Source organism: Orycteropus afer, unplaced genomic scaffold (genome assembly GCF_000298275.1).
Source record: "Orycteropus afer afer isolate SDZICR_OR568_19922 unplaced genomic scaffold, OryAfe1.0 scaffold00038, whole genome shotgun sequence".
Lineage (NCBI taxonomy): Eukaryota > Metazoa > Chordata > Mammalia > Tubulidentata > Orycteropodidae > Orycteropus > Orycteropus afer.
The window spans coordinates 16156046-16179167 of NW_006921625.1; the positions used below are offsets into that span (position 1 = coordinate 16156046).

General features: G+C 40.9%; 1 protein-coding gene across 1 annotated transcript in view; it reads left to right on the plus strand.

The window, feature by feature from the left end:
- Positions 1-23122, plus strand: part of SHTN1 (shootin 1) — a 92449-nt gene that overhangs the window by 33634 nt on the left and 35693 nt on the right. The window contains exons 6-9 of the mRNA XM_007936852.2: positions 4372-4466; positions 11497-11643; positions 13813-13966; positions 16634-16733. Coding sequence (XP_007935043.1) covers positions 4372-4466; positions 11497-11643; positions 13813-13966; positions 16634-16733 — 496 coding nt within the window. The remainder of the gene's footprint in view (positions 1-4371; positions 4467-11496; positions 11644-13812; positions 13967-16633; positions 16734-23122) is intronic.

Here is a 23122-nt window from a genome sequence, read left to right on the forward strand (position 1 = left end):
AAATCTCTTGGCATAACTGAGTGAGTGTCTCCAGTGGAGCATGCATTTGTTGAAACATCTCAGTGGGTATTCTGTCAATTCCTGGAGCCTTGTTCTTTGCCAGTTCCTTCAGTGCAGCTTCAACTTCTTCCTTCAATACCATTGGTTCTTGATCATATGCCACCTCCTGAAATGGATGAATGTCAACCAATTCTTTTTGGTGCAGTGACTCTGTGTATTCCTTCCATCTTCTTTTGATGTTTCCTATATCATTCAGTATTTTACCCATAAAATATTTCAGTATTGCAACTCGAGACTTACATTTTTTCCTCAGTTCTTTCAGCTTGAGAAATGCTGAGTGTGTTCTTCCCTTTTGGTTCTCTAACTCTAGATCTTTGTACATTTAGTTATAGTAATTGGCTTTTTCTGCTCGAGTTGCTCTTTGAAATCTTCTCAGCTCTTTTATCTTGTCATTTCTTCCATTTGTTTTAGCTACTCTCTGCTAAAGGGCAAGTTTCAGAGTCTCTTCTGACATCCATTTTGGTCTTTCCTTATTTCTTTCTTTTTATTGACCTCTTGTTCTCTTCATGGGTAATGTTCTTGATGTCATCTCACAGTTCCTCTCATTTTCAGTCATTGGGATTCAATCCATCAAATCTATTCTTTAAATGGTCTCTAAATTCAGGAGGGATATTATCAATGTCGTATTTTGGCTCTTCTGGACTTATTTTAATTATCTTTAACTTCAGCTTGAACATGCATATGAGCAGTTGATAGTTTCCACAGTCAGCTCTGGCCTTGTTTTGGTTGAAGATATTGAACTTCTCCATTACCTCTTGTCACAGGTGTAGTCAGTCTGATTCCTGTGTGTTCCATCTGGTAAAGTCCATGTGTATAGTCGTCACTTATGTTGTTGAAGAAAGGTATTTACAATGAATAAGTCATTGGTCTCGCAAAATTCTGTCATGCGATTTCCAGTGTTATTTCTATCACCAGGGCCATATTTTCTAACTACCGGTAACTCTTCTTTGTTTCCACCTTTTGCATTCCAGTCACCAGTGATAATCAACACATCTTGTTTGCGTGTTCAGTGAATTCCAGACTGCAGATGTTGGTAGATACCTTCAATTTCCTCATCTTTGGCTTTGGTAGTTAGTGCGTAAATTTGAATAATAGTAGTATTAACTGGTCTTCCATGTAGGCATATCCTATCATTGACAGCATTTACTTCAGGACAGATCTTGAAACAGTCTTTGTGACTATGAATGCCACACCATTCCTCTTTAATTTGTCATTCCTGGCATAGTAGATCATAGGGTTGTCTGATTAAAAATGGCCAAAACCAGTCCATTTCAGCTCACTAATGCCTAGGATATATCGATCTCCATGAATTCCATTTCATTTTTGACAACTTCCAACTTTCCTATATTCATACTTTGTACATTCCATGTTCCAATTATTAATGGATATTTGCATCTCTTTCTCCTCATTTTGAGTCATGCCACATCAGCCAGTGGAGATTCCAAAAGCTGTATTCTATCCATATTGTTAAGATAGCCTCTGCTCTGAGGACTCAGCTCTTCCCTAGTCAAATTTTGAGTGCCTTCCAACCTGATGGGCTCACCATCCTACACTATATCAGACAGTGTTTCAGGGCTTTTCATAAAGTTTTCCAGTAATATTTCAGACAGTGTTTCACTGCTGTTCATAAGGTTTTCACTGGCCAGTTGTCTGAGAAGTGGGTGACCTCTTCTTTCTGAGTCTGTCTTAGCCCAGAAGCTCTGCTGAAACCTGCATTTTCAAAACCGAGGATTCAACTCAATGGCTTTGTGGCTGAGTGTGGAAGGTGAACTAGATTGTAACATCTCCTTAGCTCTCTCTTCATTTCAGAAGAAGGAGCTGGTGTAGGAGAATTTTTAGTTCTTACGCACCATGCTGGAAACAGAGGGTTCTCCACAGGTCAACCACCCGGATCTTGCCTTCAGAGAGCCCCCTATCTGGGATGAGAGAGAGATTGTAGAAATAAATACACTAGTAGGACCAATCTAATTTCTTTGTGACTCCAACTCAAAAAGGCCAGGCTATGTGAACATTCACTTTTATATTATAGCATCCTGGACCTAGAAAAGAGAGTCAGTTACCTTGCCCAGGGATTCAGATAGCCATAGTCTTCTCTGTTTTCCTCATGAAATTCCTTTTTTTAGGCAGGGTTGAAAATCACGTAGCTTTTGGGAACCTGTAATTCACATCACAAACTACCACTTAACGTTGCTTCAGTTGAGGAAGACTGTAAGTCTTTCGTCTGAGGAGGCAGTAGATTTACAGAGTAGAGTTTGAAATTCTATGTCATTATCCAGCAAACCAGTCCTTAGTCAGTTAGGATTGAAGTGCTCTGGTGCAGCCGTGTGGAAGCTGCTGTGAAGGGAGGCTGCTTCACAGTTGTGTTGAGTGACTGAGCTGAGGTTTGAGCTGCCTCCAGATGCTGGTGGAGAGATGTGTGTGGTACAGACTTACGCTGCTGGATTTCTCCCGGCATCATCACTCCCTCCAGCCTGTCTCCATCGTCATCCAACAAAATAGACCAGAAAATGGTAAAAGGTGCCGAGACGCTACCTTGCTCCTGCTTGATTGGACCATCGTGTTGAAGGTTTCTGTCCCACAGTGGTTCTTTAGCTCCAACTCTTTGGATTTGAATGGATCCACAGCTGTTTCTCATCTTGTAAACATGGAGAATATGTGGAAATAACACACTGGGGTTTTTTTTGTTTTTTTTTTTCCTTTTTACTCAGGTAATATACTGTTTTGGGGGTGAGGAATTTAGAAGATTCCTATAGGAAAAGAAAAAACTAAATCTCACCTTTACAATGCAGAGAGAAGCACTGCTGATGTCAGTGTCTGATCTGTTCTTTACAAGCTGCCTAGTACATTTACATTTCATTATGTTACTTTTTTTCTGTTAAACATGTTTATAATACATATGGAAGCCTCAGAACACTGGGAAAACATATTTCTCAACGTGCTGGTACCTTACAAGCCCTCAGATACCCTTCCCTGCTCACAGCCCTCTCTTGAACTGGTACCATTTCCTGTATTGTATTTATATTTTGCCAAATATATATTCTTCCCTAAAGGGCACCTTGTTTAATTTTGCATGTTTTGAGCTTCCTATAAATGGAATAATTTTCCATATTATCGTGTGCTTTTTTTTTTTTTTTTTTTTTTTTGTATTTGTGAGATTCAGCCATTTTGAAGAGTTTAACTGGGGTATGTTGACTTTCACTGCTGTGTAATATTCCAGTAGATGACTGTACCAGAATTCATTCAGTGGTTCTGTTGGTGGACATTTGGGTTGTTTCTAGGTTTTGCTGTTTAATGTCACACTTGTATGAAAATATTTATACATACTTCCTGGGGTACTTGTCTTAGAGTTTCACTAAGATGTGTACCTAGATGTAAAATTTTATTTTCAGCTTTAGCGCATAGTGCCAAACTCCCTTTTAACTAAGTACCTGTACCAGTTTCCACTGCTGTCTCCAGCACTCGAATTAGCCGTACTTTCTGCCTGTTGGGTCGTTGGTGGGTGTGAAAGTATATATATCTATCTGGGTTTTACTTGTCATTTTCCTAGTTAAGAATGAAGATGAGCATCTTTTCACATATTTATTGACCTTTCACATGCTTACCTCTTCTGTGAAATGCTTATTCATGTTTTTTAAATGTGGTTTTTAACAAAAATGGGCTCCTTTTGCATTAATTTTTTGAAACTTAAAAATTTTTTTTAGTATGTCATTAATATATTTCCATCCACTAAATATGCTTCTAGGAGTTCTGATGGTGTAGTTGCCAAGACATTTGGCTACTAACCAAAAGGTCAATGGTTTGAACCCAGCAACCACTCTGCAGAAGAAAGATGAGGCAGTCTGCTTCCATAAAGATTTATAGCCTTGGAAACTCAGTGGGGGTTGCGATGAGTTGGAATCAACTTGATGACAGTGAGTTTAGTTTGGTTTGGAAATACACTTCTACGGCATAATTGGAGTAGAAGCATACTTACTATTCCTTGCACAATTTACTGATCCTTCAGTGTTAGACCATCTGTATTGCACTGTTTTCAGCAAAGGCACAGATAGCCTCCCTGCACCTGTCTCTGTGTAGTTTGGTGCTTTGTTGCCTCAGCGTTTGCATTTTTAGGAGTGGGAGTATTGAGTGAAAGGGTATGAATATTTTGAGAGTTTCTATTTGTATTGCCCGGTTGCCCTCTGAGAAAGTTTTATCACTTTGTTTCCAACCAGAAGTGGATGAGAGTATGCAGAATCTCCTAAACATTATTTTTCATCCATTTCACTAATAATTTAGACATGTGGTCTGTTTTCTTTTCCTCGTCCCCTTAAGTGTCCATGCTAGCTGTAGAAGAATATGAGGAGATGCAGGTAAACCTGGAATTGGAAAAGGACCTTCGAAAGAAAGCCGAGTCGTTTGCACAAGAGGTGGGTATCTTGCAGATAGCCAAGTTTCACTTTTGCATTTTTTAAAAAAGAGTTCGCTGATGACATATCAAAATACATTTTGAAGTTGGACACGAATGCATCATTTGGAATTAAGGATCAGCCAGGTGATTTAGGGAGATAGTCATGGAATAGTATATAATACACTGCACTTAGTATCGGGAGATCTGGGTTCAGACTTTGTCTGTGTCAGTTATTAGCTGACCTCAGAGCAGTCCCTTAGCCTCTTGGGGCTTCACTTTCCCATCTGTAAAATGGGTGATGCTACCAACCTAATCAAATGGATTTTTAGAATCAAATGGGGCAATTTTTAGAAAGTATTTTGCAAATTGCAAACTGCAGGGAAAGGAATTCTATTTAGGGATACTCCTAACTTGTGATGAAAAGTCCAGCCTCTGTACAGATGTCTATGAGTTTCACAGCCTTAGAATCTGGGGGATGTCTCCATATGCCATCTCGGGTAACAGTATCCTGATATCAGTATTTCTTTGCAGCTATTGTCATGTGCTCCCATTGTGTGAGTTGATTCTTCTGCTTACTGTGGGATGTTGCCATGTTGTTCATCCATCCTCTCTGCCTTTCACCAGTGTCATGGTTTTCCTCTCTTTTTTTCTTGGTGTTAGAGATGACCTTTGCACTTCTCATGTTCCAGCTCCCCTTGGTTGACATGCAGGCATTGGGTGTTCCCTGATTTTGGGTGGGTCCCCTGGGAAATGGTGACGCACCCATTGGCTGAGCTGTAGCAGTGCATGGTGTCGAGCTGATTCACATGAGGTCCCCACTCTGCATCCTGTTTTATATCTGTGCACACTGTGGGTTGGAGGGGACAGTAGCTGAGGAAATGAGAAACAGGCCAAGGTGGAGGTATCTGAGGTGTTGAAGGAAGACAGAGCATGGGGTTATGGGAATGACATTTGAACATCAGACTCTGGCTTTGTGCAGGAGTCTTTCTGTGCCTCAGTGTACCTGTGCTAGCAGTGAACTCCACAAAAGGTTTCATCCAAGCAGATCTCATTTGAAATATTATGATTCATTTGATTCAGGGAATTTAAAGAAAGGTGAGTAAATATTGCTCTTCTGTTTCTCGGAAGAAATAAAAAAGAATTGAAGGATGTCAGAGCCCTCTGGGAAAAGCGGCAGTGATACAAGAAATAGAACTACATCCATAGTTGGGAGGAGGTGGTGAAGGTAATTTAAAGATACCTTCATTGCAAAGCTGAAAAAGTTGCTTGATTTTGACCTGAATGCCAGGGTCTCGTTTGGAGAGACATGTTCAGTTTTCCCGCTGGTGTTTGTAGAATGATGTTAGAATACAAAGCAACTTGAAGAAGAACGTGAAGGCCACCAGTAGCAAAGCAGATAAATAGAAGAGGCAAGATTCCACAAAGAATAGGAAAATGAAGATTCACTCTGCCCCTCACCTGATAGGGCCTTACGCCTTAGAGATCGTTGGAAACAAGGATGCTGCCATGTTAACCCTGAGTGAGGAGGAGACAGTAGCCAGAGGAGGGAAGGTGGGAGCAATGACATGTTCATGTCATTGATAGTGTATATGGGAGCTCTGGTAGCATAGTGGCTAAGGCACTTGACTGCTCACCAGATGGCTGGCGGTTCAAACCCATCAGCCACTCCTCGGAAGGAAGGTTGGGCAATCCTACTTCCGTAGTGATACTGCCTCGGAAACCCAAGGAGGGGTCGCTATGAGTCAGGGCTGACTCGACGGCACATAACAACAACAACAACAACATGTTTAGAGTGGTACGCTATAATTTTACTGTGTTGATTCAGCCAACACAATAGTGAGAACTTTTTTTTGTTTCCTATACTAGGGCTAGATTGGAACCAGTGTATTTTCCCTTTTGCATGGTTTAAAAACTCTCAGGTTTCCAACAGAACTACCGTTAGTAGGCACATGCTTAGCTTAACCAAAGGGATATGACTATTGTGTTTCCTTCCCTTGTGTACTTAGCAGGCGTCTTACTGAGCATCTACTAGGTGCCAGACACCGTGCTGATATTAGAATACAGTGGTGAGAAAAGTGCATGTGGTCCCTGGCCTTCTGGAGCTCAGTGTCTAGAGCCATAGAAATAATTGTTTTTTCAGTTAATTTATTTTATAGTTTTAATTACAAAAGGAGTATGTATTGTTGTTCTGTGCCGTTGAGTCAGTTCTGACTCACAGCAGCCCTTTTTGACAGTAGAACTGCCCCACAGGGTTTCTCAGGTTGTAATCTTCACAGGGGCAGATTGCCCGGTCTTTTCTCCTACAGAGTTGCTGTTGTTACTGTTCTTATGTGCCAGCAAAGTTGCTGGGTAGGTTTAAATCGCTGACCTTCTGGTTAACAGCCTAGCGCTTGTGACCACAAATGCTCCTTAGGAATAAAAAAATACAAACAGTTCTCAAATATGTAAAGTAAAACATTTCTTCACATTCCAGTCTCACTTATTTACTTGAAGCAAAAACATGATCTCCCTCATAAGGAAGAAAACAGGCAGTGTCTTCACTATGCTAAGTTTGTGTGTGTGTGTATGTGTGTGTGTGATTTGGGTGAAAGTTTACAGAGCAAATTCACTTTCCATACAGCAGTTCACATGCACTTTGTCTCAAGACATTGACTACAGTTTACCCCAATGCAACAGCTCCCCTCCCACTTCCTCCCGATAGTTACCCCTTCCCTGTGTCCATCCCTCCATGCACTCCTGCATCACTATGCTAAGTTTTTGTATTTCTTCAACACAGTTTAAAGTTATAATGACTTGCATGTATTTCTTGAGTATATTTTTCTTGCTACCCAATATAGTTTTGTTTTCTTTAAAGATGTGGATGCCTTGTTCAACATATATTCCCAGTATCCATGAGAATATTATATAATTGATTCTTCTTTTCCAAACAATTCAGATGGTATTTGAGTACAGTTTTGGAATGACTGAATTATTTATGAATTATATAAGTTCTTATTTTTTTTCTTCTTTTGGAAGATTTAAACATTTTTCTGAAATTCTGTTACCTATAGTATTATTTCTCTGACATAGAAATTAACAGACCAACCAACAAGTTCTTACCATAACTAAAAATCAAATCCTTTAGCATTTGGGCACTCCAAATTCTCTTGAAATACATCTTAAGAAAAGGATTATGTAAAAATATTTTACAAAAAACAAAAACAAAACTTCACTGCCATTGAGTAGATTCCAACTCATAGGGACCTCTGTTGGGTTTCCAATATTATAAATCTTTATGGAAAGTAGATTGCTCCGTCTTCCTTCTGTGGAGTGGCTGGTAGGTTTGAACCACTGACCTTTTGGTTAGCAGCCAAATGCCATATCCTCTACACCACCAGAGCTCCTTAGTTTAGTATCTTAAAATTTAGTAAAAATTTAGTAGTCTAATGAGTATTTTTTTTTCAAGTTTCCATGGTTACTTACAGTAATTTTTTTTTTCCTATATATATTTTTTCATCTTATAATAATTTGGGGAAGCTCTGGTGGTGTACTACATAAGGCATTTGACTGCTAACCAGAAGGCTGGCAGTTCAAATCCACCAGCCACTCCTCGGAAGAAAGATTGGAAATTCTACTTCTGTAGAGATACCACCATGGAAACCCAGGGAGGGGTGGGTCATTCTCAGTCGGATCTGACTCGACAGCAGTGAGTTTAATTTGTTTTTATAATAATTCTGGGCCTTAGTTTTGCAAAGGAAATTCATGTTACTACCATCTCCAAGATTTGATGTATATACCCTCAAAATAGGAAACTTGACATAATTTATAATCATGGAAAGGTAAGCAGGTTTTCTTGAGTGCTCCTTGGAAAAGGAGCATTATCCCTTTCTCTCAAAGAGGACTTGAACACAGAGAAGAAGTGTAGTAAGAGTAACGACCTGGTACCCTTGTGCTGACCTGGTACCATGTGGCCTGGTCGTCTTCACTGGTGACTTCACCACCTGTGGCCTGATCACCCCCACTGCCTGCTTTTTCTCTGCCTGCCCTCCAGACGTGATTGGTGAATGGCTTTGCTTGCTGGAAAGCTAGGGGACTAACTTCAGCTGTTCTCTGTAGGACTGTCACTTTGATTACTTGAGGTTCTTCCTAAACGCATACCTACAAGGGACCCCAATTTGAGTTTTAAATGTTTCATAAAGGAATTACTGTACTAACCTGAAGGAGCTCTGGTGGTGCAGCGCCTAAGGCATTTGACTGTTAACCAGAAGGTTGGTAGTTCAAACCCACCAGTCATTCTGTGGAGGAAAGATGGGACAATCTACTTCCATAAAGGTTTACTGCATTGGAAACCCAATGAGGGTCACTATGAGTCAGAATCAACTTGATGGCAGTGGGTTTGGTTCGGTTTTGGTACTAACCTGTAGTAATTCATTTCAACTAGATTATTGTTCTACACTTGAAGATACTGTGGTGAAATATTCTTGTTCCCTGCTGGACTGAAGGCTCCCATCTCATTCCCTGTGAGCCTGCTGTGAACCTACACACACACAACGCCACACAGACTTAAACACTCACTCCTGCTCTCCCTTTACCTCTCGGTCTCACGGAGACATGGGAGCCGAGTGGAAGAGAGTGTCGATTTCACTTAGCATGCTGTTAAGGATCTGAAAATGGGAGGCCATGCTGCAAAATGGGCCTGATTTCAGAGTTTGTAAAACATTTCACACTTGGATTACCTAGTGGCCAACTTGTGTAGTGTAAGGAAAAGAAATGACAGATGAACAGAAAATAGTGTTTTTATATGTAACATAAGGATTAAATGAGTATGTAAATTGATTAAAAAATGCTCAATAAATATTAGTATATCTTTTTTATCCACCTACTGTTAATGACTTTTACCACTTGGTTGGTTTAAAGCAAAACACTGTTTTGTTTTGTTTTGTTTGTTTGTTATGTGCAGTTGAGTCGGACCCAACTCATAGTGACCCCTCCTTGGGTTCTCAAGGTGGTATCACAACAGAAGTAGATTGCCCAACCTTCCTTCCGAGGAGTGGCTGGTGGGGTTTGAACCGCCAGCCTTCTGGTTAGCAGTCAAGTGCCTTAGGCACTATACTAGTAGAGCTCCTGTTTTATCAGTAAAACACAGGTAAACATAGTTCTGGTATTCTCTGCTTTCAGCTAAGATCCATATGACATCAGCAGTGATATCCCTTGTTCTATGTCCTCTTCTGAATCCAGCTTGAATTTCTGGTAGTTCCCTGTCAATGCACTGGCACAACCACTTCACATTCATCCCATCATCTGATCATTAGAACAACCTTGTAGATACTACTTTCACTCCTATTTTACTGATACAGTAACTGAGGCACAGAGGAGTTAAGCAGCTTTCCCAATGACACATGGCAAACATTAGGTCTAGTAAATATGAAGGTAAATAGCTGGGTGGTTAAAACATAGAGCTTCTAAATCATACAGATCTGGGGTCAAATCCTGGTTTTGCCATGTGTCATTGGGAACGTTGCTTAACTCCTCTGTGCCTCAGTTACTGTAACAGTAAAATAGGGGTGACAGTAGAATCTACAGGGTTGTTGTAATGATCAGATGATGAAATAAATGTGAAGTGGTCATGCTCAAGCTGTATTCAGAAGAGGACACAGAACAAGGGATATCATCACTGATGTCATATGGATCTTAGCTGAAAGCAGAGAATACCAGAACTATGTTTACCTGTGTTTTATTGATAAGCAAAGGCATTTCACTATGTGGATCATATCAAATTATGAATAACATTGCAGAGAATGAGAATTCCAGAATGTTTCATTGTGCTCATGCAGAACCTGTACATAGACCAAGAGGCGGTCACTTGAACAGAACAAGGGGATACCGCATGGGTTAAAATCAGAAAAGGTGTGCATTATTAGGGTTGTATCCTTTCACCAGACTTAATTCAACCTGAATGATGCGCAAATCATCTAAGAAGCTGGCTGTATGAAGAGCATGGTATCAAGATTTGAGGAAGATTCGTTAACAACTTGCTATATGCAGATGACACAAACTTGAACAGGATTTTGAAGTACTTACTGATGAACATCAAAGACCACAGCCTTCAGAATGGATTGCAGTACAACATAAAGAAAACAAAAATCCTCAGAACTGGACCAATAAGCAACACCGTGATAAATGGAAAAAAGATTGAAGTTAGCAAGGATTTCATTTTATTTGTATTCACAATCAATGCCCATGTAAGCAGCAGTCAGGAAATCAAATGACAGATTACATTGGGCCAATCTGCTGCAAAAGACCTCTTTAAAGTGTTACAAACAAAGATGTTGCTTTGAAGACTAAGGTGTGCTTGACCTTAGCCATGATATTCTTCAGTTGCCTCATATACATGTGAAAATGAAGTGAATAAGGAAGACTGAAGAATTGATGCCTTTGAGTTATGTTGTTGACAAAGAATACTGAATATACCATGAACTGGCAGAAGAATGAACAAATCTGTTTTGGAAGAAGTACGGTTGGGGTGTTCCCTCAAAGTGAAGTCTTCATCTCACACACCTTAGACATGTTATCAGGAGGGACCAATCCCTAGAGAAGGACATCATGCTTGATAAAGTGGGTCAGTGAGAAAGAGAAAGAGCCTCAAGGAGAGGGATTGACATGTTGGCTGCAAGGATGGGCTCGAACGTAGCAACAACTGTGAGGACAGGGAGGACTGGCATTGTTTTGTTCTGTTGTGCATAGGGTCTTTATGAGTCAGATTCAGTGGCACCTAACAGTAACTATTATTAGTATTAATGTATTTTAAAGCAATAATAAAAACTGATGTACAGGACTAAATTATTGTATATTTACCTTATTAGGGGCTGGGTAAAGGTGCTAAAGATTATATAAAGGTTATAAATGAGATGAAAACTTTTACTACTTCTGAAACTCTCATACTATACAATTCAGAAATTGTCCAGAACTCCTCAATAAAAACTCCATGTACTTTTCCTTTTGCTCTAGTTGCAGGTGAGTAGCTCTGTGGTAGTGTTTAGTTTTTATTTTTCCACAATTAATTTTTGCAGATGCTCATTGAACAAAACAAGCTAAAGAGACAAAGCTACTTTCTGCTGCAGAGCTCAGCTCCTGACCAGCAGCTGTTGAAAGCTTTAGATGAAAATGCCAAACTCATCCGGCTCCTTGAAGAAGAGAAAATTCAACACCAACAAAAGGTAACATTAGAGGTTCTGGACTCGAAACGATACATATATTGTTCCAAACCGAAAAACTAAACTCACTGCCGTTGAGTCGATTCCAACTCATAGCAACCCCTACTTGGTTTCCGAGGTGGTATCTTTGTGGAAGTAGATTGCCCAGTCTTCCTTCCGAGGAGTGACGGGTGGGTTTCAGCTATCAGCCTTCTGTTAGCGGTCAGATGCCTTAGGCACTACGGCACCAGAGCTCCCATATCTATTCCAGTCACTAAAATTCCATATTTTGCCTTAGTTACTAATTCCTTTTAGTGACCTTCTAGAAAAAAAAAAAAAAATCTAGCAAATGAACCTGATTTAATGCCCAGCTAAAATTTATTGCACAAGAGGAGTCTTTATAATGATCCTTCAGGGGTCAGAAAAGGTAAGGGAAAGAGATAGGACTCAAAGAGCTTGGGACATTTGTCCCAACACATTGTCTGGAAATCTGCCAGTTGATTGGGTTTGGGGGGACTTCCTGAATTTGGAGGGTGTATTTGTCTCATAAAGCTTTTTGGAGGACATAGGTTTTATTCAGAGAGGGAGGAAAAGAAAAGTCTATGTTAGTAGTAATTGTTTGCTTGGGAAAATTTCTGATTTTGTAAACTTGCACAAATGTGTATGTTTAAAGACTTCCTAAGTGGTTATTTCAATTTGTATGAGTGGAGCTATTCCAGCTGACACAGCCTACCTCTGTGTGCTGGGCAGAAAAGGATAGTCATTGTAGGTGAGTGAGGAGGAGAGGCGAAGAGGTGGGACAAAGGCTTTCAAGGTAAAGAAACCACTTAAGAAAAATTACATGAGTATTTTAAGCTACTTGCAACAACAAGAGCTTGTGAAGAAAAGGCTGATAGTGGCTATTTGTTATCACCTGTCAAAGTTTACTTCAGCAACAGTATTGACATTTAATCTTGGGACATTCTGAAGTTTGTTTACAAAGTTGGTGGTGACGTAGAGTTAATGTTTTTTTTCCCTCAGTAGGAAATGCTGGTTTAGGTAGAGTACCCCTGCTGGTAGCATAGTGGCTAAGAAACTTGCCTGCTAACCAGACGGCTGGCGGTTCAAACCCACCAGCCACTCCTCGGAAGGAAGGTTGGGCAATCCTACTTCCGTAGTGATACTGCCTCGGAAACCCAAGGAGGGGTCGCTATGAGTCGGGGCGACTCGACGGCACATAACAACAACAACAACAACCCCTGAAGGAGTTGGCAAGAAATTGAGAACGGTTGTTACCCCTGGAAAAAAGGACTGAGGAGCAAGGTGGGAGGAGAAGAATTCCTCTTCTCCCCCACATGTGCAAGAATTACCATTTCAAAGAAAGAAAGAAAAAGAATGTGCTTTTTATTCAGCTTCTCTAGAATTTAGCTTTTTGTTCTGAGAAGTCCAACCACTTGCAGTTAACTCATTTAGTAAATAACACGTTGCCTGCAACCTACTGAAATGAACCAAGGTGTAGGACTAAACTATTGTGTATATATATACCTTGTTGGAGCATGGGTTGAAGGACTGAAGAGTGCATAAAGGTATGAATGAAATTATGGCAATCACTGTTTCTGAAACTGGAGTGGCATGGTGCGCTATACACTTATTCTGAATAATCTTTCATTTGTGTGGTTTAAAATATTTCTTACCTGTCTGTAAATTCCCTCGCAGATCCAACAGTGTTTTAAACATAGATGTGTGTTGTTTTTGTGATTTAAACAATAACATACACTCACTACAAAAAAAGAAGTTTAAATGATACAGAAAACTTAAGATTACCCAAGACTCCCTTGTTTTGGTCCTGTCCAGCCTCTGTAAATATATGTAAGAGAAAATGCAGTCTTGCCAATCTGTCATCTGATTCTGTAATCTGATTTTTCAATTAATAGTTTATTTTCTGGTGTCACTGTATAGTGAGCTATGTGATTGAAGATGGTTTCATAGTATTTTGCTTAATGGACACACCATAACTTATTACAGCAGTACAATTTTCATATGACCAAGTAGCTGGTAATTCTTTAAAGTACCACCTTTGCCTCAGCAGTCGCATGGTTTCTAAGCTCTTTGCCATGAAGTGCAAAAGAAAGGGAAACATTTGTCATTTTCCCTTTCTTTTCCTCGACAAAGGAAAAAGTAACTACCACATAAAAGTTTGTTTCTAACCGGTAGGTCAAAGAATTAGAAGAACAACTAGAAAATGAAACACTTCACAAGGAGATCCATAGCCTCAAACAGCAGCTGGAACTCCTAGAAGAAGATAGAAGGGAACTGGAACTGAAGTATCAGAGTTCTGAGGAGAAAGTCCGAAATTTAAAGCATTCTGGTAAAAGCACTGAATAGGTTTTTGTGTCTTCTTGTTAAACTGTGAATCTCTCCTGCACAGTTCAGAACCTGGCAGATAGCTAGCCCAGGACATTGACAAATGCTACTGAGAAATATCCAGATTTGATTTTAAATTGCTTCATTTAGTATTATTATCATTTAGTAGAATGGCCACTGTAAATCACATGATTTACAAATATTTAGACTTCTTTTTGAACTCAGAGCCTTTGTTAGCGTCATATACAGAATTGAGAGACAGAGATACCATTAACGTGGGCATTCCAAAAGCGTTTCCTGGCTCCTTAGAGAATAGTTCATTAAATACTTACTTTAGTTCATTCATTTTAGGATCCATTTTTTAAAAAGAATGAAATGTTTTAGACTTGAACTGCCTTCATCATTAGTGTCTAATTATATACATGAAATAATACTTTCAATATCACGCCTAACAGTAGAACGGGCAACAATATGTATATTAAATGGAAAAACTTTTAAAACACCAGGGGATACCTAAATCAAAGGATTTATTCACTCAGTTCTAGAAGGCTTAACAGGGCTCTGTGAGTTGGATTACCATGTAGACATAAGTAATAAGTTTCTGTTGGAAGGCAGGTAATTTAAGGAGGCAGGACATTCCCTTTTATAACAGCTTCAATATTCACATCAGATATTTTTGGTTAATTTTATCCTAGAATTTAAAAATCCACACAGAAGAACCATGTAGGCTTTTTCCCTTTTAAAAACATCCGTTGCTTTCTAATCCACAATGAAAATTGATTAGAATTTATTATTTAAAAACTGATTTAAAATGAAAAAAAAAAAAAAAACAGTCCATTGTTTTTTAGTGAATAGTGAATATCTGGGCAGCTTGTATGCAAAGCTGTCTTTATTGTGTTGGGAGGGCAGCAGACACTAGAGATATTTGAGGTTCAGTTTTGAACGAGTTTATTTAGTACCTGCTGTATGTGCTTCCAGGAGCTCTGGTGGCGTAGTGCCTAAGGCTGACCAGAAGGCTGGCGGTTCAAACCCACCAGCCACTCCTCAGAAGGAAGGTTAGGCAATCTACTTCTGCAGTGATACTGCCTCAGAAACCCCAGGAGGGGTTGCTATGAGTCAGATCCGACTCCACACAGTGGGTTTGGATTTTTTGGTATGTGCTCCCAGGAGTTGTGGTAGCATAGTGGTTAAAGCATTCAGCTGCTGCTAACCAAAAGATCAGTGATTCAAACCCACCAGCTACTTCATAGGAGAAGGATGAAGCAGTCCATTCCTACAGAGATTAACAGCTTTGGAAACCCTGTGGGGCAGTTCTCCTCCGACCCATAGGGTTGCCATGAGTTGGAATACTCTTGATGGTAGTGGTTTGGGTATGTGCACCCTACTCTGGGGTGGTAGTGGATTTGGGTATGTGCACCCTACTCTGGGGTGGTAGTGGATTTGGGTATGTGCACCCTACTCTGGGGTGGTAGTGGATTTGGGTATGTGCACCCTACTCTGGGATGCTGTAAGAAATACAGAAGAAAAGGAACGACCTCTGCCCTCAAGGAACTCAAATTCCTTTTGGAGAGATGGACCCATACATAGGGAAGTAACTAGAGGATTCTTGGTGTTGACAGCATAGCCCCCACTGCCTACTTAAGTGGTGAGGATAAAAATCAGTGGACAGATTGATCATTGGAAGGCCATGGGAAATAGAATGGCTGTGGAGCTAGCTCCTGACTGCAGACAGAGTACTCAGTAACTAGTCCATTGACCCAGATCATAGGTATATGCATCTGTGATAAAATGATAAATTCCTTGAAGGCAGGCAGTGTGGCTTGAATGGCACCAAGCGTAGGCCCTTTCACATTTCTCAAAAATCAAACTCACTGCCATTGAGTCGATTCCGACACATAGCATCTCCCGTTGGGTTTCTGAGGCAGTACATCTCTATAGAAATGTATTGCCCCTTCTTCCTTCCACGGAGAGCCTGGTGGGTTTGAACCACCAGCCTTTCGGTCAGCAGTCAAATGTCTTAGGCACTGCACCACCAGACCTCAAATGTCTGTGACACGAAGAACTTGACTGAATGAATTGAGTGAGGAAATACACCTCCAGAGTGCTCTTCCGAAGCACAAAATGTTTCTGAGTTAGAGACATTTGGGGGCCTGAGTAAATCTAAAGTAATGAATAAATACTGGTCAGATGGTTGAAGTCAAGGACTCGTATTTACAGTTTGTGAAAGAGATTAAGTGGGAGAGGGAAGAATGCAACGTTAAAGATCATTTTTTAAATGTCATCCTTAAAATTAAGTCTTGGTCTATACACTTTTACAGTCAAGTAGCAATAGCATCTTAGTGTTCGAGTAGTGGACTGTGCTGTTCCTGATGTTTCATCAACCCACTCATCCTGAGTCTCCCACCACCCAGCCACTGTCTTGAATTGTTTTTCTTTTCTGCACTTGTCTCTATAGCAGATGGTATTTTTCTCTTTTAACAGATGGACGGCCTCTCTTGCATTAGCAATAATAGACTAGATAAAAAATTCTGCAGTTTCATATTGCAGTGTCTAACTTTGTCTTAATGAAAAGTAATTGGTTTTGAGAGAGGTAATGTTTTGTTTCCTATACACATGAAAAAGATGTTCAGTTGCTTGTTTCAGCTCTCCTCTGAACGCTTGCTCCCTGCAGTGGACGAACTCCAGAAACGGGTGAACCAGTCGGAGAACTCGGTGCCGCCGCCACCACCACCTCCTCCACCCCTCCCCCCACCACCTCCCAATCCTATCCGGTAAGCACACCCAGGAAGACTGCTTCAGGTGGGACTCCTCGTCAAAGCACCTGGAATTTATGTCACTGGTGTCCTTTGTATGAGTACTGGCTTACATTGCACCATAAGAGATGCAGTCAAAAAGTATGAAAGATGACATCCAGTATTTCCCTCAGTGAACTCTCAAAAGGCCACTGTACTACACCTGCCCTTCATGTATGGACTGTCTTGTTATCCAACGTTTTACATTTAAAACCAAACCAAAAACCAAACTCAGTGCCATCAAGTTGATTCCAACTCATAACAACTGCCTGTAGTTTTCTGAGGGGGTAAATCTTTATGGAAGTAGATTGCCCAGTCTTCCTTCCACGGAGTGCCTGGTGGTTTGAACCTCCAACCTTCTGGTTAGCAGTCAGATGCCATCGATGCATTTACAATAGTAATAAAATACCTACTTCAGTCACCTTACAGCCGAGTCAGGACCTGTGTGTTCTAAGTGAGAGAATGCCTCCCTCCTGAGCCCCAAGTCCTTGGTCCTTCCCATCCCACCCCTCTCCCTGGTCTTAGAAGCAATAAAGTTAAAAGAGAGAGGAAAAATAAATAAAGGCTGGATGTTGGGAGCCTTGGGCCATTAAGCGCATGTGCTCTGGCCTTGTGGAATCCCGGCCTGGCCCATGGGCTGGTGGCTGCCCAGCCGTAGGAGCAGAGCCGTGGCTTCAGGCCACCAGGCTTCAAGTAGGCAGCAGAGGGGCTCAGACAAGACGGAGAGCAGTTATTTTGCCACAGAGCCTGAGATGTGCTGTTGGGCATGCGGGGGTGCTGGGAGCAGCAGGTGTTGGTCCCAGGTCTGTGGGTATTTCCTTGGAGAGCAAGAGCTTTGGTGGGTGAGTGTAGGGTGCGGCCCTGGTGGCTGCATTTGCTGTGACTTGAAACGGCACAAGCTGAGCCTCTCCCTGGTGTGTGGAAGCCGTAGCAGGAGATGAGCCCCTGCAAACAGCGGCTGCAGGGGAGGGAGCAGCCCCGTGGAAGCCCTTCGAAAAGACCCCTGGAAGCTGAAAAGCATGTGGTCGCTGAAGAGTCCTGTAACAGGTTATTTTCCCATGAAGACCTGGTCTTTGGAACCTAACCATGTTGATAAGTGAGGAGTGGGTATACTCCCTTTTTATTATAAATTCTAGTGGCCAATAGCATTCTTCTGTTTTAAGCATTCAGATTCCATATAGGATGTTCTGAACTCAGGAGCTGTATTAGAGCTTAAACTCTAAAGCACTTGGGTTTGTGGAGGGCTGTGGTCTACAGTGGGAGTCCTCACTTCTTGTGGACGTAAGTTCCGATGCCAGTTGAGTGTCTTTCTGGCCTTTCACACTGGGGCTATGCATGACTACGTTCCAGGCAGACCTAGAGCGGGGCAGTTTGCACTCAGGAAGAGAAGTTGAAAGTAGATTATGCTCACATAGGGAGCTGGAGAACTTGCCTGAGTGTGCCCTTTTCTGGTTTAAATTAAGGCTGGGCTCTTGTATTGTTTAGTAGCCACCTTGTGGCTGAGACTCAGGCTGCATAGCCATGAGTTGTGTCCAGATGACCACCTAGCCAGGTAGTCAAGGACCAGAACCAACCCTGTAACCCTTTTCTGTCTTCAGTTATGTGCGTACCCCAATCATAGTCCCACCTGCAACAGTGAGCATTGATCTGCCACCAGTCCGGATTTTGTTGGGATTCCCTTTGTTTTTAGTCCTACACAGTTAACCCCACGGCCGTGACTCAGTGCTGCATTCAGCTTTCTGTCCTGCGTACCCGTTCCCTTCATTGTCTTTGTTTCGTCTTTGTCCTGTCCAAGGCCTAATAAAAGTGTCTCTATTGCACCTGTTTGAATCTGGGGTCTCTTTTCCCCTATTACAGAGCTGGATGCTTTTTTTTTTTTTTTTCTTGTTGTAGATATTCTACTTTTAAAATTTCATTTTATGACATTAGGGTTTCCTTTAACCTGCAAGACGAAGGTGTTTTGAGCTTCTCTGGAATGCTTTTATCTTTTTCTCTTCGATAATTTGAATTTGAAAAACCCTAGTTCGGTCATTTATCTTTAAAACAAAAGGACTAAACTAGAACACTAATTATTAGGAGCTCTGGTGGGGTAGTGCCTAAGGCACTTGACTGCTGACCAGGAGGCTGGTGGTTCAAACCCACCAGCCACTCCTCGGATCTCACATTGGGCAATCTACATCCGTAGAGATACTGCCTTGGCAACCGAAGGAGTGGTCACTATGAGTCGTTTTTTATCTTTTTCTTTTAAAAGCCTCAGTTTGGTCATTTATCTTTCAAACAAAAGTACTAAACTGAAGTACTAATTATTATAAACTAATAAATAACCAAAGAGCTGATCATTTTTTCCCCTAACCTTGTATTTATTTGAACCTTTAATAATGCTGAGAGAGGAACTTTCCCTAAGAAGAAGGAATGATGCTTAAATTCTTGAGACAGGGAGGGATACATGCAGACAGAATTAACTTTTTTCTGTAGGCCAAAGTGACTTGATGGCATTGAGTGCCTGACTTCAGCACAACACATACTGGGAGACCTAGGGTCAAAATTCCTACCTTCTTTGTTGTTTTGCATTCCACAGTTCGGCAGTTACATAAGACAGCCCGTGTGTCCTGGTGACAGCTTACCTCTTCATGTCATGATGCTGGCTCCTTCACTATAATTTAGTCTTGAACAAATGGCATTTAAACTTTTGCTCGAGTTTTACCTTTCATTAACTCATGTGATTTGTTTAATCCTTTCACACAGCGAGGCCATTTATTCATACTTTGCACCTTTGCTGATCCATCTGAATAGAATGCGTAGTATGTTCCTCCCACACAACTATGAACATGGGACTTTGGCTTTTAAAAAGACTCTCATTAGTTTTCCTTACTGAGTAAGGTATGACATAATCTACTTTAAGCCATTGAAGTAGTTAAGGCAAAATAACTTTTACACGTGATCGATCCCAGACTGAATTGAAAGAATTTCAGGTATTTTAAATTCTTTCTCTCCTGGGTAGCCAAGTCTGTAGGAGATAGTCTGAATTTGACATTTAAAATGGCAAATTCATCACTTTGATCTTTCTGCCAAAGTCTAGAATTTTGAACAGATAAGAAAGGTCACTTCTGTCTCTGAAGAGGGAGAAGTATTAAAGAGATTTCAATCTTACTGTGGGCCTTTAATTTTCAGTTTCAGAAACGTTGGGCACCTCTAGAATTAAAAGTGAAGTATAACCTAAATAGAAGTTTTTCCCTAAGAGCACTTTAGTTAAACTGAGCAGTGAATGTTGGATTTAGGACTATGGCCATGTAAAGCATGAATTCTTTTGTAATGCTCTTTAAAGAAACATTTCATTGAATATTATGAAAGATTTTTTATTATAAGGTGAATTTGAGTAGTATAACCAAAGAAGTATAGAACATAAGTATTCAGTTAAAAAGAGGGTTTTGGGAGGGAAAGAGTGCTTTCTTCTCTGAGACTGTATTTGCATTTGTATTGTGTTTCATTGGACTTTGAATCCACTAATCCAGGTTTTCTGCCTTTATTCCTGAGCAGTTTATTTTAGCCTGATGCAGATCATGGATGGAAATGAGAGTAGAGAAAAAGGTCTAGCACTTATGACTGCAGTGCTTTCCCTCTTCTTCCCACTCATTGGATCTAGAGGACAGTAGGAGAAAGTTATGGAGGAAGAAGCCCTACCTTGGTCATTTCGTATTAGGGTAGTGAAAAAGACACCCTCTGGGCAGGTGTGGCTGACGGCAAGAGGAAGGAACCCTTCTCGATGCACTCTGAGGTGGAAATTCGGCACTGAGCGGTGCCATCTTGGAGTGGCACTTTCTTGGAGCTTTTATCCATTCAACTGACTATGTCTGTGCAACGGGGCAGTGATAGAGGTTTTGATTGTTGGCCCCAGGTGTCTTGTCTGTGTTTCTTATCTGTCCTGTGACGGCCCACCCCATCTACTCTCTTCATACTCTAGTATAACCTAAACAGTAGTTTTTCCCTAAGGTCCTTTAGTTAAACTGAGGAATGAATGTTGGACATCTTGACAGATTGTTGTTCATTTTTATTATTGCAAATGATTTTTCTCAGTATTTAACCTATGCTTCAACTCAGGACATTGTAAACTAATGTTTTCTTTCACTTAGGTGGTTTACAATGATGAATATATAGTTTTATTTCATATATGTAAATATGTAACTATTCCAAGCAGTACAATAACTTCCTTCCTCATAATCTTGACGTGCAGTAGTGCACATTCTCGAAGCTTGCTCTCAGAGGTGGGACCATTACCGAGTGTTCCGTCAGGGGAGGAGAGGGCTCTGAATAGTGTGCTGGTGTTGTGTCCTGCTTGAGTTGGTTCTGACTCATAGTGACCCCATATGACAGAGTGGAAATGCCCCATAGGGATTGCTAGGCTGAAATCTTAATGGGAGCAGATTACCAGGCTCCCACAGAGCCACTGGCTGCGTTTACACCATTAACCTTTAACCATTATGCCACCAGGGCTCTGTCCCCCAAAACACCACCCTGTAATGGAATGGTAGCAAGTAGTTATTAAAAACTCCTGGCATTCAGTTGACTAAAAAGAGAAATAAATAAAGTTTGCATTATTTCATTCCTCATACTTCTGGAGTAAAATATGCCCATTTCAATGACCTATGTAAATTAGAATTTCTAACTTTTGTGAAAATCACTTAATTCCATTTTAGGCCATTATGAGCTCAAAAAAGGGAAACTGGATGAAGTTAGAAGGTCAGTGAGGGGTTGCTTCTCAGTTGATAAGACCTAGAATGTCCCAGGATGGAGAAGGATATGATTTCTTTTTTCTGTGCTTTGTGGAAGGTTGCCCACTGCGTTTGAGAATTGTAAGAAAAGGCAATTTAAAAAGGGATTAATAGTATAACCAAAGGAATAGAAGTGAGAAAGAAAAATGTTGTTAGGTGCCATTGGGTCGGCCCACCTCATAGCGACCCTGTGTGCAACAGAACGAAACACTGCCCAGTCCTGTGCCATCCTCACAGTCTTTGCTACGCCTGAGTCCTTTGTCGCAGCACTGGGTCATTCATCTTTGAGGGTCTTCCCTTTTTTCAGTAACCCTCTACTTTACCAAGTGTGGTCCCTTCTGACAACATGACCAAAGTACATTTTGTGAGACAAAGTCTGGCCATTCTCACCTCTCAGGAGCATTCTGGCGGTCCTTCTTTCAAGACAGATTTGTTCGTTCTTCTGGCAGTCCATGGCATTTTCAGTATTCTTCCCCAGCACCGCAATTCAGATGCATCAGTTCTTCTTCAGACTTCCTTATTCATTGTCGACCTTTTACATGCATGTGAGATGACTGAAAACACCATGGCTTGGGTCAGGCACACCTTAGTCCTCCAAGTGACATCTTTGCTGTTTAATACCTTGAAGAAGTCTTTTGCAGCAGATTTGCCCAGTGCAACAGGTCTGATTTCTTCACTGCTGCTTCCTTGGCTGTTGATTATGGATCCAAGTAAAATGAAATCCCTGACAACTGCCGTGTTTTCTCCATTTACTGGGATATTATTGGTCTAGGTGTGAGGATATTCGTTTTCTTTATGTTGAAGTGTAACCCACACTGAAGGCTTTAGTCTTTGATCTTCATCAATAAATGCTTCAAGTTTTCTTCACATTTAGCAAGCAAGGTTGTGACATCTGCATATCGCAGGTTGTTAATGAGTCTTCCTCCAATGCTGATGCCACGTTCTTCTTCATATAGTCCAACTTCTCAGATCATTTGCTCGGCATACAGGTTGAATTAGTATGGTGAAAAGATACAGCCCTGGCATACACCTTTCCTGATTTTAAACCATGCAGTATCCCTTTGTTCTATTTGAATGACTAAAATTTATACTAAATGACTGGAAATTATAGTGATTAAAAAACCTCAGGTTGTTATGTCCTCAGAGCAAGTATTTCTCTGTATATCTATTTTTTCCTTTTCTAGGGACGGCGCTAGGCCTTTTCTTTCCTCCAAATACTGTTTTCCATTCTAGCTTCCCACTTTGTCTTCTTCAGGAATGTGCTTTGTCAAACCCATCACCACACTGAGGACATTTACAATGTAGCTTAAAGGACTCAGCAGTTTTTAATTTGTTGGGTGGTTTTGTAAATACATTTTTTGGGAACACTAATATATATAGAGAGATGTACAATTTTAGAATAATATAACGTGAGTGTCCATGTAAACACCATCCAAGTCAAGAAATAGAGCAGTGCTGGCACCCTGTGTATCCTTTCCCTAATATAGCCTCCTCCTAATATGTCAAGCAGGAGCTCTGGTAGCATAGTGCCTAAGGCACTTGACTGCTAACCAGAAGGCTGGCGGTTCAAACCCACCAGCCACTCCTCGGAAGGAAGGT